Below are 14,634 nucleotides of genomic sequence, written 5' to 3'. Positions count from 1 at the left end.
TATTTCCATAGATCCAATAATAGCCCAAAATAACTAACCAAACATGAATCTGACTTTGTCACCTGTCTGTGATTGATGCCGGACAAGATGGGCCAACTGGAAGTCCCATCCCTAAAATCTAGGGATGCTCCTGGAAACTAGGAAACACACCCAATCTTCCTGAAACTGAAACCATGGTATGGTCCGGTGGAACCTCAAATATGGAAACTGCCGCAACCTCCTAAAAAGTAGGGAATCTCCCTAAAATCAAGGAATTGCTCCCAACGGCCCACAAATTGCCTGCAACACCAACTCCGGATATTGAATACCCTGTGTGAGTCTCTATCCACCACTGCCAGCCTACGAGACCCCCATAATAGGCTAACTCACATGTGTCTACTAGACAAACTAAAGAGGGGACATGACATTTGGACACCACCAAAGCACTCAAAAGGCCCAAAGGACAAAAATCACAATTGTTTAGGGTCAATTCTGACACCTTCCTATTTTGTGGGATTCTGCTTTTTGATTTTTGGCACTTTGGGACTAATTTGGGAAGCAACTTTTTTGGCTTGCTTTTTGCTTTTTTGCTTTTTTCAGCTTTTTTTGAAAGTTGACCTAGGATTGGGTCCCTTGGGTAATGGCAACAACATTCATGTCTTTAGAATAAAAAATTTGTGTCTCCAAGTGTAAAAAGAAGGGTGAAATCTCCAGAGAGGGTTTTGTTCCAGATGTTCCAGAAAAACATGAATTGTTGATTGAATGAATTCATGTAAGTGTTAATAGCGGAAATGGAGAAGACTATGCAATAAAGGCAAAGATGGCAAGACAAAGGTAAAGTCCGCCATGACCTTGGCTTGCCAATCATGAAGCTCGCCAAGAAGAGATAGAGGGGAGATGGCAAATTAGATGCCAAGTCCGTCAAGGCTAAACTCAACATGGCCAAACATTGCAAAAGTCCGCCTAGGCGTTTGCAAACTTGTCTTAGAAGCCACAAAGTCCGCCTTGGCAAGCTAAGGCCAAAGTCTGCCCAGCCTTGGCATGTTGATCATGAAGTCCGCCTAGCACCTAGAAAGGAAGTGGCATGACAAAGGTGAAGTCTACTCTAACAATGTCCAAACTAAGACAAAGTCCGCCAAGGAAAGAATAGAGGGAAGATGGCAAAGAAAGTGCAAAGTCTGCCCACCTTTTGGCATGCTAATGATGAAGTCCGCCCAACCAATAAGTAAGAATGGCATGCAAGTCTTAAAGTCCGCCATGCCAAGTTAGCAAAATGGCTAGATAAGGGTGAAGTCTGCCTAGGCACTTGGGAAAGTGTCCAAACAAAGGCCAACTCCGCCATGCATATGTCCAAGAGATATCAAAGTCCACCCAAGGTTAGAACGGACAAGGTCCAAGATGTTATGAAGTCCACCTAGGAGGAATGTCAAGGTGGTTAGCCCAAGGTGAAGTCCGCCAAAGTAAAAAGAAATGATCAAATGAAGTATGGTTTGGAAAATAAGAAGTTTCCCTAGGTAAAATTAGCATGAAGATGATCAAGTTTGCCAAGGAAAAAGAAGAAATGGCTAGAGAAATAGACAAACATGGCATGAAGCACATGAAATCCACCATGGATAAAGGCTTAAACTAGTTTGAAGTTGGAAAAATATACTCAACACTTAGAATATTTTTATATTTTTCCAACACTTGAACAATTTTCGAAAATCCAACACTCAAGAAAATTTTTGAACTCAAGAAGAATCTAGAAGATTCCATGCCAACTTGCCCAAAGGGAAGATTAAATTTTGATTTTGGAAGGAATAAAACAAGTCCAAGTCCGATGAATCTAAAGAAAAACATGAAGTTGCTAAAAAAATCGAACTTCTTCAACTCTATATTAAGTTTAACTCATAACTTTCAATTCATTCTCTCCAAAGTTTGATTGTGAAAAAGTTTTGGCTCTGTCAAGGTTTCGAAAAATAGATTTTTGGAGGAGAATTTTTGAAGATAAAGCAAATTTTTGAAGTGGACAGAGAATAAAGTAAAATTTCTGAATTGAAGGACATAATTTCGAGAGAATAAAGTGATTTTTCCGAGTTGAAGATAGGATTTTCAGAATTGAAGGTAGATTTTCGCCAAAATCAGTCAAAAGTAATTTCTAGAAGTTCAAAAGTCCATATTTTTGACTGATTTTTTTCATTCTTCTTCTGTCTCGATCATTTATTGACGAAATCTGCTAAGTGCTAGTTCAAATTCTTCCATTTTCAGTCTGATTTTTCACAGAAATGTAGCTTTTTGGCAGGCTGAAAGTGAAATTTTCAAGCAAAACGTCCAAAATCAGAATTAAAACTTAAAATTTTCTTGAAAAGTAATGTTGAATTTTTCATATTTATTGCAAGTTGATGACAACTAAAGGAGCACCTTCAAGGAAAGGCCAGGTGAAGTTTGCTAGCAAAGAAGTGTAGCCTGAGTCAAAAATTAACTCAAAATGGAAAAACATTACAGACACCAACTTGTTGTGCTTGCACACACACCCCGTCAGTTGACAGGGGACCCCCCCCAATTTTTGTTTGCCTGTGCGCGAGAAATGGATGCTTCTGCAAATACCTTTCATACCTCAAAGCCAAATCACCCGAGTTTGCTATGGTTAAAAATCAAATCGTCCATAGTCTTCAAGTTCGCAAAACTCCAGAAGTTGAAAACTAGCAAAATACGCCATTTGCCCGAAAATCATTCAAGGCTTTCCTAAACTCACCCGAGTGCCGAAACTCGTACCTTTTTGGTGAAAACACAGTAAAATTTGAAAATTGGCAAACTGGCTAAAAGTGAAAAGTTGGCAAAAGTGCCCAAAGGGCCGAATTTGGACCTTTAAGTGAAAATGTGAAAATTGAAAAGTTGGCAAAAATGCCTCAAAGGGCCAAATTCGGACCTTTTTAGCCAAAATGTGAAAAGTGAAAAGTTGGCAAAAGTGCCCAAAGGGCCGAATTTGGACCTTCAAGTGAAAATGTGATAAGTGAAAAGTTGGCAAAAGTGCCGAATTTGGACCTTTAAGTGAAAATGTGAAAAGTGAAAAGTTGGCAAAAATGCCTCAAAGGGCCAAATTTGGACCTTTTAGCCAAAATGTGAATAGTGAAAAGTTGGCAAAAGTGCCCAAAGGGCCGAATTTGGACCTTTAAGTGACAATGTGAAAACTGAAAAGTTGGTGAAAATGCCTCAAAGGGCCAAATTCGGACCTTTTAGCCAAAATGTGAAAAGTGAAAAGTTGGCAAAAGTGCCCAAAGGGCCAAATTTGGACCTTTAAGTGAAAATGTGAAAAGTGAAAAGTTGGCAAAAATGCCTCAAAGGGCCAAATTCGGACCTTTTTAGCCAAAATGTGAAAAGTGAAAAGTTGGCAAAAGTGCCCAAAGGGCTGAATTGGGACCTTTAAGTGAAAATGTGAAAAGTGAAAAGTTGGCGAAAATGCCTCAAGGGCCAAATTCGGACCTTCTAGCCAAAATGTGAAAAGTGAAAAGTGAAAAGTTGGCAAAAGTGCCCAAAGGGCCGAATTTGAACCTTTAAGTGAAAATGTGAAAAGTGAAAAGTTGGCAAAAATGCCCCAAAGGGCCAAATTCGGACCTTTTAGCCAAAATGTTAAAAAGTGAAAGTTGGCAAAACACTCCAAAATCCCAAAGTTTGCAAAAGTGCCCAAAATCCCGAAATTCACCATTAAGGGGTGAAAATGTCAAAGTTTTTAAAACTTTTCGAACGCCCCTCTTGCCCGAAATTGCCAGGAACAACTAAATTCGCGGAAGGAGTAAAAGCATTAAAACTTGGGAAATTTTCAAATGACCCTCCAGGCATTAAATTTTAATATTTATTAAATTAAATTAATTAATTTTTCAAATTGATTTATTGAAATGAAATTGATCGTTCGCAGGTCACAGGACGTCATTAGAGAACTAGGAGAAAGACCTGAAATGCAAATCGAAGAAGGATCGCAATCAAGGCCAGGCGCTGAAGACTGGAAAAGAAAAAAGGTGTGGGAACGTGCTGCAGGAGCGCGAGAGCAACCAAACATTGGGAATTGTGCTGCTGAACAAAGATGAAGTCCACCATAGGGACCAAAGACCAAAGAACACTCTGAATGTTGCAAGTTTATGCCTTCTCGAGAAAAAGCACACAACTGGATTTAATTCCAGGAATTCAATTTCTAAAAAGCTGAAATTGTTTTATTGTAAAACTGCTTGTAGGTCCCACTCAGATATTTTGAAAGAAAGGGGAAACAAGTCAGTTGTGGACAGTTATGTCCAACTACCGGATAGACTCAAATTGAAGCCAAATAGTGGCAGGTAGTTGAAATTGTGGTTGAATGGATGGGTGAGAATTTAATGGGCATGGGTTAAGGCTGCCAGCTTTTGGATGGCAGGTTGCAGCCCTTGGATGCAGTCCATCCTTGCTTTCGATTCAAAATTGTAATATCTATAAAAAGCAGAGGCCTTTCTTTTGTAAAGGGTTAGATAGTTAGAGATTTTTGTTAAATAGTTAGACTCTGGTGAGAGAGTTAAATTTTAGAGGTAGAATAGGTTAGATCTTAGCAGTAGCATAGAGATGCTGCAGAAATTGTTGTAATAGGCAGCTGAAATCAATATATAGACATTGATTTGGAGTTTATTGTCTTGTTTTCATCCTGTTTGCATGGTTTCTCTCAGCATTTTAGATAGATCTTTCTATTTTGGGTGTGCAAGTATTCGATAGATTCGGGCTCATACCATTGAGGATATACTGATTGTGTATCCTTTTGTATGGTTAACCTGAGCCTTCGATTGTGCTTAGTTCAATTGCAGATGTCCGTCTGAGCTGCGCCAGAATTGGGTGCTTAACCGAGCTTTTCCAGTCTGAAAATCTTCCAAGTCCCTTTGAAGATTGCACTGTTCTGTTGTGCGTTGCACACGCTTCCTGTCGCCGACAGGGTCCCCCTTCCTGTTTTTTGAGCCTTTCGTCCTCGCCCTATTGAGTTTCGCGCAGAGTGTCTTGCGTCCTTTCGAGGGAGCCCGCGACTGGTCCATGAAGTGATGATGTTGAAAGAAAAGAGCCGATGACTCCATTTAGGCTAGTCTAGCCCTCGGGCATGAATACTAAGAGTTTGTTCAAAATTGTGAAATCACCTCGGATAGGCGTATGGTGGTAGAAGTTGGCGAAGTCCACCAAGCAAAGAGCAATGCATCTGAAGGTCACACGAGGACCCAAAGTTACCGTTTTTCGCCGGAGAGCGATGAGATGGATTGCATACGGTTTGTTTTTACGGAGTTTACGAGATTTGAATGACGGACGATTTTCGCCTGCTGGTGGAGAAGGAGCGATTTTCCTGGCAAAATGCCAAGGTTGACAAACTTGCCCAAGTGCCCAAGCTCACGCTTCTCGAGGAGAAAAGGAAATCACCAAAATCGCTCTAAGGACGAATTTCAGACTTTCAGGCCAAATTGAGAGAAATTTCAAAATTTGTTAAATTTCCAAAATGAGCCTAAGGTCCGAAAATGCCTTAAAACTCACAAAACTGGCCCAAAGTCCGAAATTGCGAAAACTGGCCCAAGGTCCGAAATTTCACTTAAGTTGGCAAAATCGCCCTAAGGGCCGAATTTCGGACCCTGAGAGTAAAATTTCAAAAGGTTAAAAAATTCCAAAATTGCCCAATAGGCCGAATTTCGGACCCAAGGGCCGAAATTTAAAAAAAAATAAAATTCAAAAGTTAGCAAAATGGGCAAAAGGTCCGAAGATGCCTTTAAAATTGCAAAAGACCTCCAAAGGTCCGAATTCACCTAAGTCACCTAATTTCAGACCCAGGGGCCGAAATTTGAAAATTTGGATAAGTTGCAAAAATGTGCTAATGGTCCGAAAATGCCTTTAAGTCACCAAAAGCGTGAAAGCTCCAAAATTGCAAAAAGTGCGTCAGACTCCAAAAATACTCCAATTCACCAAAAGGCGATGAAACTCCGAAATTGCGAAGGGCGTTAAATGGTCCGAAGTTTATCTAAAATGGCAAAAATGTTAAAAAATCCGAAAAGACAAAGGTCCAAAGTTCGCACTTAGGGTTTAAAAAACACAGTTTAAGTTCGCAAAACCTCCATAGCTCCGAAGTTCACACTTAGGGTTTAAAAAACACAGTTTAAGTTCGCAAAACCTCCATAGCTCCGAAGTTCGCAAAACCTCCATAGCTCTGAAGTTTGCAAGCTAAAGGGAAGGACGCGAAGAAGCAAGGGTGAAGTTTGCAAAACCTCTCCAAGGTCCGAAATTCGCTATAGAGCCCAAAGCCGCAGCGCGTAGGCCAAGTATAAGGAATTCGAAATTGATAAAACCCCTCCATTCCTTCGAAGATCACAGCGCCATAGCTCCGAAGTTCGCAATTTGGGAACGAAACGTGAAGAATTTGAAGTTTTTAAACCCCTCCATACTGCTGAAGTTCGCTTAAGGGAGGATCTCGTTCGATTTTGAAAGGGAAGCCAGAGAGTATAATTTGTGTCCAAGGTAAAACGCTGACATAGACTATTCCAAACATTCAAGTTCAAATTGCCATTTCACCTAAAGGTAAAAATCGCTTAGTCTAAACTTGGCATTGAAAATTCTTTTCCATCCAAACCGCGAAAATTTGAATTAGAGAGATAACTGTAAAATCTTCAAAATTTGCAGAACTATCCATTCGTCTTTGCACAAGGTTGAGCAATTTCTCACCATCCATTTTCATCAGGTAAGTATGCTTTGTCTTTCTTGATCATACGAAATATTTATAAATTGGATGCATGCCTGTGCAAAACTGATTAAAATGCTTAAATCTTCAAAGTTTGCATCTTTTTCCGATTATGAAAGCATCATTCAAAGCAGTCGAAAATTAGAATTTGCTCCTAAGATTTAACCAAAAATTGCATTTTTTAAACTTAGGAGAATTTTTCGAGCTTTGCCCCTTTTGAAAATTAATCTAGAAAGTGCTTAGATATAAATTCGCGATCAAAAGCTTCATGAATAAATGTTTTGCTCAATCAAGCTCCCAGCTAGCAATGTCACTCTGTTTCCAATCTAAATTTTGAATTAATCCTTGAATGCTGGAGTATTCTCTATCTAACCCGCCTTACTTCTTTTGTATCGCCTCATAATTTGCGTCCAGCTGTGCAGGATAAATGCCTAAATTGGCGGTAGAATCATCAAAGATGCCCGCTACAGTCGAGACATCGCGAGCATCCAAATCAGATATCCCATGCAAAGTTGAAAGGATGAAGTACTAGTATCAAAGAGGGGGATTGAGGGAGTCAAAAGTTCAGAGCGTCTGGGACAATATTGGTGATATCGACCTAGGCCATATTGACATCCAAGACTTCAGGAATCGGGTCTTCTCCCCTAACGCATATGGCAAGCCTAGACAGATGGTGGAAAGTGGCATCACCCAAGCGGCAGGATTTCCTCCAGCAGTACAGAACTACGAGTTAGTGGTAGAGGTTGCCCGACATTATCAACCAGGTTCCAGATTAGTGCTCCTCGAGAATATGACTCTCGCCAACTTCACTCCTAAGGCCATTGGCGACGCATTCAACATTCCCTTCCCAAACAATCCCAAAGCCATGACTATAGATGAAGCACAAGGGGCATATGATATGAATCCCGCCAGGTGCAGAACACTAATGAATGAAGAGTGGTACAAGGAGAGAAGGCTTCCAAGCGCCAGAATTGGGAAAAAGACCCCAAGAAGTGATTTTCATAATGAGCATGGGGATATGGTCACATTACTCAGCCGCGTTATGGGACTTCCTAAATCCAACTACTTTGAAGAGTGGATGTTTTATTTCACAGAGCAAGTTTTCGCGGGGAAGTCTAAGTTTTATTGGGCCCAGATCATAAGCGACAACATCCACACTCAGCTGATAGAGCTTGAAACAAAGAAATACTTCACTATGACCTCTTATTTGGTCTACATGTTCGCCAAGAACCAGCCGCTGCTAGGTTTGATAATGAAAGGTGAAATCGGGAATGGGCCTGGTCAGGTAAAGGTCTATGATTGTTATCCGCAGCTGCATTGCCAAGATATAGCTCAGAGAGAAAAGAGCAGCCCAGCTTATGCAATTGGCCAATATGAGTGTGTCAATGACGCCTTCACAATGCGCCTGGTCAGGCTAATGCAGGGAGGATTGCACATAAGGCTCTCAGAGCAAGCTACCATTCTGGTACAGAGGTATGGTGCCTGGTTCATCTAGTTCCCAAGGTTCTCCTATATCCAAATAGCGTGCTTTGATGGTGCCCCTCTCCGACTTCCACGGTACCCAATCGACAAAATAGTTCTTATGGAGGTCGCAAGGCAGTCACGTCCGGCCGGCATCTTACTCAGAGAAAGCAAGTAGGCTGGATTCGCGTTCCCCATGATTATAGGCAACCAGGATGTCCATCTGAAGACCCCCACCCTAGCAGAGGAATCCCTCGCAGAGCTGGCCTCTTATGGCCTTCAGGAGCATTTTCCGAGAAAACGTTTCGATCACGATAATTTGGCAAAGAGAGCCTATGGCAGGCGGTACAGAGCAAAGGAATCAGTTGAAGACTATTGGAAAAATTGCTCTGATGACTATGAGGTCCGGAGACATGAATATTCTAGGCTGAGTGTGCAACAAATGCAGCTCTTTGAATACCGCCGGGTCCCAGATCAACTCACAGATTCAGGAAATTGCCTCCAGGTCCGGGAATTTGAGGCAAAAAGGCATCTTTTGCCAAGCGTTGATTGGTCCCAAGACCCGATCACGATTTCGAGGCAGTCATGGCAGCCCCGACAAGATATACAGACCAATGGTTACATCAGCAGATTGAAAGACTAATTCATGAGGGGGTCCAGTTCACTTACCACCTAATGGGCAGCCTCGATTCTGAGTCTTCCGAGGATGAAGGAACGTCCAGTGCACCTAGGGAAGAAATTGAAAAACCCGAGAAAAGAAAGAAAGCTAAGGCTTGCAGAGGGACTTGGACGTCCAAGAGAACAAGAAGGGAAAAGACTCCTATAAGGAGACCAAAGGTCACTTCATCGTCAAAGGACCCCAGTTCGTCCGACGATGTAGTAGAATTAGATTATATACCTGCTCCACCTTCCCAGAGTGGCATTGATGCATTTGAAGCTGATGATCCTCCCGCACCCGACATGCTGGAAGCTGAGCTAAGAGCCATTGAATCAACCGAACCGGGTAACCAAATAGAGGAAGGAGAGATTCCATCCATTCAAGGGATCGAGGTGCATGAACCCACTCAACAGAGCCGCCATGAGTTGCTGCTCCACAATACGACCAAAGATGACTCTATCGTCGAAGGAGAGAAAAGGACAGAGGAGACTCGCGAGCTCGAAAGGACCGAAGAACAACCATCACATGAAGATACCAGACAATTGTTCAGTGAAGTGGGAGAAAATTCAGCTGCAAACAAGGAACTTGGCACCTCTTCCACCCCTCCGGTAGCAGAACAGCTGCGAATCTGTGATGAGTCGGCTGAAAACATCAAAGAACAGAATGCAGACTTAACCATATCATCAACCCAGACAGTACCTCAAGAATGGTTGATTGCCAGAGCCTAGCACAAGGCCGCCACCAAACCACCTATTGATCTGGAGGACATCTTCTCGCGCATAGACCAAGCTAAAGCTAAGGGGAAGAAAAAGCCTAAGGCATATTCTAGAATGACTAAGGATGATCAAAGGAACCACACTCTTCACATCGCCGCCCTGCCTGTAGACAAGCCAACAGATCAGATTACACTAGTGGATTATAGCATAACAACTGTCCCCTTTGGACGAGCCACTAAGGAGAAAGAAAAAGAAGAATTCAAAGATTTAGTGCAGAATATACTCAGGTAGCTTGAAGAGATAACAGCTGAAAAAAACATGTATCGGGCTCGTGCTGAGCAGGCCGAGGGATACATCAATCAGCTCCTGAGGCCATTACACAATGCTTCCGAATCCCATATTCCCCCAACGGCATTGGCGCAAAGGACCACAACAGTCACTTCTCAAAGTGAATGAATTTACAGATATTTTTCTGTTATGACTCACCAAATACTGGTGCTCTGCTGATGCAATCCAATGGCAATCAGATGATGTAAATATAGCATATAGAACTATGTTAAACACAAAATGCTCTCTATTTTCGTTCCCAGTGTCTCCTAAATATAACATCTCCTTCATTAGTCTAGTCAGTCACTTTCTCATTTGTTTGAAAAGGCACCACTCTTGTAGATGTACTTATAAGACTGATTTTCAAACTTCCATTACACTAAAACCTACCAGCCTTCAATATGGTCATGCCTTCCAGTGGGATTGTGACTTTTAAACTTCAAGCTCATTCTTCCTTTTCAGATGCACCCTTGATGATGAGAAGTCATCTTTTGAAAATCATAGCCTCTCCACCTGATACAAGTGCATGCTAATGCTTGCAAATTCTTCTTAAATTTATTCACTTCTTTTCCTTTGCAGAGATGCACACCTATCTACAGGAAAATTGTTTTCAATGTTGTAAATTTAAAATAAACTTTCCCTTTACAGAGGTATACACCTGGTAAGTGATTTTTATTTTGATCTTTGAAAAGATATTCCCCCAGTCAGGTGCATTCCTAACAATGCAATTTTGACCCTTGGATCATAAGCCCAATTATTTGCCTTATATAGGTGTGCCTGTCACCATTGAATTTTGAACTAGGAAAGTATGCATCTGCTCCCTTTACATGGGTGCCTTTGACAATACATTTCTTGAGCATAATTTTCCGTCACATAGGTGCACACCTCATAATGTAAACTTGTTTTTCTTCATAGAAAGGCACGCCTTACAGTGTAACCACAGTTATAGCTGATGTTTTCTATTTATAAGTGCACTCTGGCAATGGAAACTAGTCCATAACCTTCAAATACACTTTAATTCTTTGGTTCTATTGCCATGACATGGGTTCACTGTTTTTGTGCATGAATACTTTGTCCTCTTCTTGCCGATTCGCTTGATAAACCCATGGTTGATCTTGCAAAGATGCATAAAAGAGAAGACAAAACCTCGAGGACAAGCAAGACAACCCTGATGTATGATTTGACTTTCATAAAAAAGACAAGGGTTTAGCTGAAAAGGCTTGACATATGGAAATTTCATATGGGTGCAGCACCATGCTCAAGGAAATTGTACCTGTCGCATAACAATCCAAATAGTTGTTGAGAGTTTACATTTGTAGCTACTAAAGAAGAGCTGAAATTAGAAAAGAGACAAATATGTATTAAGAGTTGTAAAATTTGTTTATGAATATTATAGGTGGCATGTTGTTTTAGATTTTGTTCAAGTATAACAAGATGGCACTGATAGTATCTATAAAACTCCATAGTCATTGTCAAGTAGTGACATTATTTAAGAGTTTTCATATTAGTATCTCTGCAAGCATTCACCAATTCATTTGTTTTGAAAGATAATATTTATATTAATACCAAAGTACCTGTTTAAAGAATTATTTGTGTTCCGTGTAGTAGTTTGATTGGGAAAGGGCTTGCTCATGAGGATTGGTGTTCGGCTTAGGTTTGCTTTCTATTTGTCTGTATTAGATTTAATTATTGTTTCATATTTATCCAGTATTCTTTTAATCTTATCATTCTCTTCCACCTATTATGGATCTCTGATTAGATTTTTTTGTTATTCATGTATATTATGCTCAAATTCAAGAAGGAACTTGTGGTCTTGCATATACTTTGCATAAATATTTTAATGGATAGAACTTCATATTGACTGTGTTACTTGCAGTCTGGTGTTGTAGAAGTGATATATTTCATTGATAAGAATAATAATGCTGATCCGGCATATCTCGCTTCCCAGAAATTATTGTCCATGGCTGGAGTGAAGGTGAATCCGTTGTTTCATTTCCAAATCAAGCAGTCTCGCTTGATTTTAGAACTTGATTAAAATATGATTCCTTTTTATGAATTGTTTCTGTGCTCACCTTTTCCAAAACTGTCATGATTGTATGCGACAACTTTGTTCTTTAATGCAGGTTCGGAAGCACCAAACTCTGAATTCTAGAATAGTCATTGACTACGGTTGAAATATAGAGATGGCCGTGTGAGTTTTCTTTTTTCCTTTTGCTGTATTATATGACCTTTTGGACTCGGTTATTATAAGAATACTTTTGTGCTGACTGAATTTTGTATGTTCTTTTATCAAATTTATTTGTAAAGCTCATTTTTTTGGAACATTAAAATGGTCATTTTTGTCTCATTTCGTTACAGTAAGATCAAGCTGCTAGATTTTTATTCTCAAATTCACTTCTATTTACACAAATCCAATTTTCCAATATAAATTATACCGCAGAAAGATAATTTCTTGCCTAAATAGGTTGCAAATTTTATTCAGAAGTTGACTGAGGGGAATCTTCATTTCTAGGCCATATTTTTAGATTGAATTTCATGCATAAGAGCTTAATTCTGTTGTGTAATTTGGCAGTGCACAGCTGGTTTAAAATTGCATATTTGATCCTTAAAACAAAGGATCTATGGAGCTAAGAAAGCCTGCAATCTAGGTGTTGTTGGTATGAAATAACATCTTTAGTCTTCTAAAATGGACTTCATTTCTTAGCCTCTTGATATAATTACTTAATTCTAAGTAGATCTCTTGCAAGCCCAGTTCTTTGAAGTACGAGTTAGTTCTTATTAATTTTGTAAGACAGACTATCAGCAGAGATAGTCAAATTGTTTAGGGGTCATTTCAGTGCTTCTATTGTGAAAATTTGAATGCTTTCTCAGTGAGGTGGAAGTGACATCAGAGCTCTTAGGGACAAATTTTGAAACGTGAAAATTATTGTACTTTGTTTGCCTCTTAGAAGTATTTTCCTAGAGCTAAGTAAATGTACTATATGTATCATACATTCATATGACGAGGCTGTTTTGTCTAAAAGGTCAGCACTTTTGTTTTGCTGCGTTTTAATGTCAAAAAATAATCATTGATTAACCGCTATACGATGTTATGTAGATTTAAGTATGATTTTTTTTTTTTCAAAATTATAGTGATTCTTATGGCAGTATATACTGTAAGGAAAACAGATTTCATGATTTATTGTTTGAAATTGTTAAAAAATATTAATTACCTTTGCTAATTGAAGTTCATGTGATAATGACTTGATCATTATAATGAAACCTTAAAACGGATACACTAAATGATGTTCTATATATGTAAAATAATGATGTGGGCTTTGATCGGACCCACCATATGTGAACCTTTGTGGGTTAAGATAGTTAAATGGTTTGGATAATATTGGGGAGTTCAAGTACTATTGGAGAAATTAAGAGTACACATATCATACTAATAAGATTTCTCTCTCTCTCTCTCTCTCATACACACATATATACACACACATATATAGACACACACTAAAAAAGAGTTAATTTTTCTAATTACTGTTAATGCATGATTGCTTCAGTAAGATAAATGATTGAATGAGAGATAAATGAAGTCTCTCATTCAATCATTTATCATATCGATAATTATGATGAAAACCTTCAAGCAATTAATCTTTCATTTGCTAACCATTCTTCATTTGCATATAATTAATCTATTCAGTTCGATCAAATGCTTAATATCGATAATCATCCTATATCATTATTTATGTTCATTGATTACTAAATCATGCTAATGCATTCCGATTTATATCGGTTGACATAATTAATAGTAAATTAATGATTAATCGAATTAACCAAACACCGATTAGTATCGGGTGTTAATATAAACTGACACCGATTGATATCGGGTTATATGTGCACCGATTAATATCGGGTGGCATGATAAAGAAGCACAGATTACTGTTGGGTTGTTAAGGTTAAGCATACACCGATAGTTATCGGTTGTTAAAGTATAACATATACTGGTTGGCATCGATTGTTAATATGCACCGTTTGTTATTAATATAATTAGCAAAGGGGCACGTTCAAGTAATGTCTTGATCAGTCATGACCGATCAAGGCATTGCTTGATAGTACCCAACTTGCTATATATATATCAAATGGCATTTGTGAGAAAGGACATTGAAATTTATAAATGCTCCTCTCACCTGCCATACAAAAGAAGACAGTCAAATTTATATTTTAAATCAGTAATACATAAAACAAGATAATATCAAATAGAATATAACTTGCATATTGAATGTAAATTGAACATCATTTAAGTGGTATCAGAGCTATAGTTAAATCGAACTTGAGGCTATTCAATTTTACGTAAAATTCAAATCAAGCATATATTCAACATCACAATCCTATCAATGGCTAGTGCAATCAGATTTGAAGACAAACTCGAAGGAGGTGATGACTTCTCCACATGGAAATTCAGAATTCAAATGATTCTAAAAGAAAATAAAGTTGAACCATTTGTAAAGACTGAGAGTAGTAGTCTAAGAGTCATAGAAGAGGAGGTAACAACAAGGGATTGAGAAAAGGGACGTCCTCCTCCTAAGATGTGGAAGATAATGAGATTTCAACAAGGAGCGCAACAAATATATGGAGAATCCCTATCACCATGGTCACCAACTAATTAGGTAGGATAGCATCAATATCAAAGAAAGGTCATCTTATAGTCTTGATAGCAGATGAATAAGCTTTATTTGTTGAATCGTGTAAAGAGATGGTTGCAACAAACCAAATGCTTGAAATTATCAATATTAATTTAAAAGTTGCTC

The 14,634-nt window shown here is 39.1% G+C and overlaps 1 protein-coding gene across 1 annotated transcript in view; it reads left to right on the top strand.

The window, feature by feature from the left end:
* Window positions 1–12,990, top strand: part of LOC131035270 (uncharacterized) — a 249,602-nt gene extending 236,612 nt beyond the window's left edge. The window contains exons 8-10 of the mRNA XM_057966940.2: window positions 11,718–11,816; window positions 11,965–12,032; window positions 12,414–12,990. Of these exons, the coding sequence (XP_057822923.2) occupies window positions 11,718–11,816; window positions 11,965–12,015 (150 nt within the window). The 3' untranslated portion in view covers window positions 12,016–12,032; window positions 12,414–12,990. The remainder of the gene's footprint in view (window positions 1–11,717; window positions 11,817–11,964; window positions 12,033–12,413) is intronic.
* The last annotated feature ends 1,644 nt before the right edge of the window (window positions 12,991–14,634 follow it).

The sequence above is a fragment of the Cryptomeria japonica genome, chromosome 2 (genome assembly GCF_030272615.1).
Source record: "Cryptomeria japonica chromosome 2, Sugi_1.0, whole genome shotgun sequence".
Taxonomy (NCBI): Eukaryota; Viridiplantae; Streptophyta; class Pinopsida; order Cupressales; family Cupressaceae; genus Cryptomeria; species Cryptomeria japonica.
Note: the sequence above shows the minus strand (reverse complement) of the source record. Positions and strands in the feature narration are given on the sequence as shown.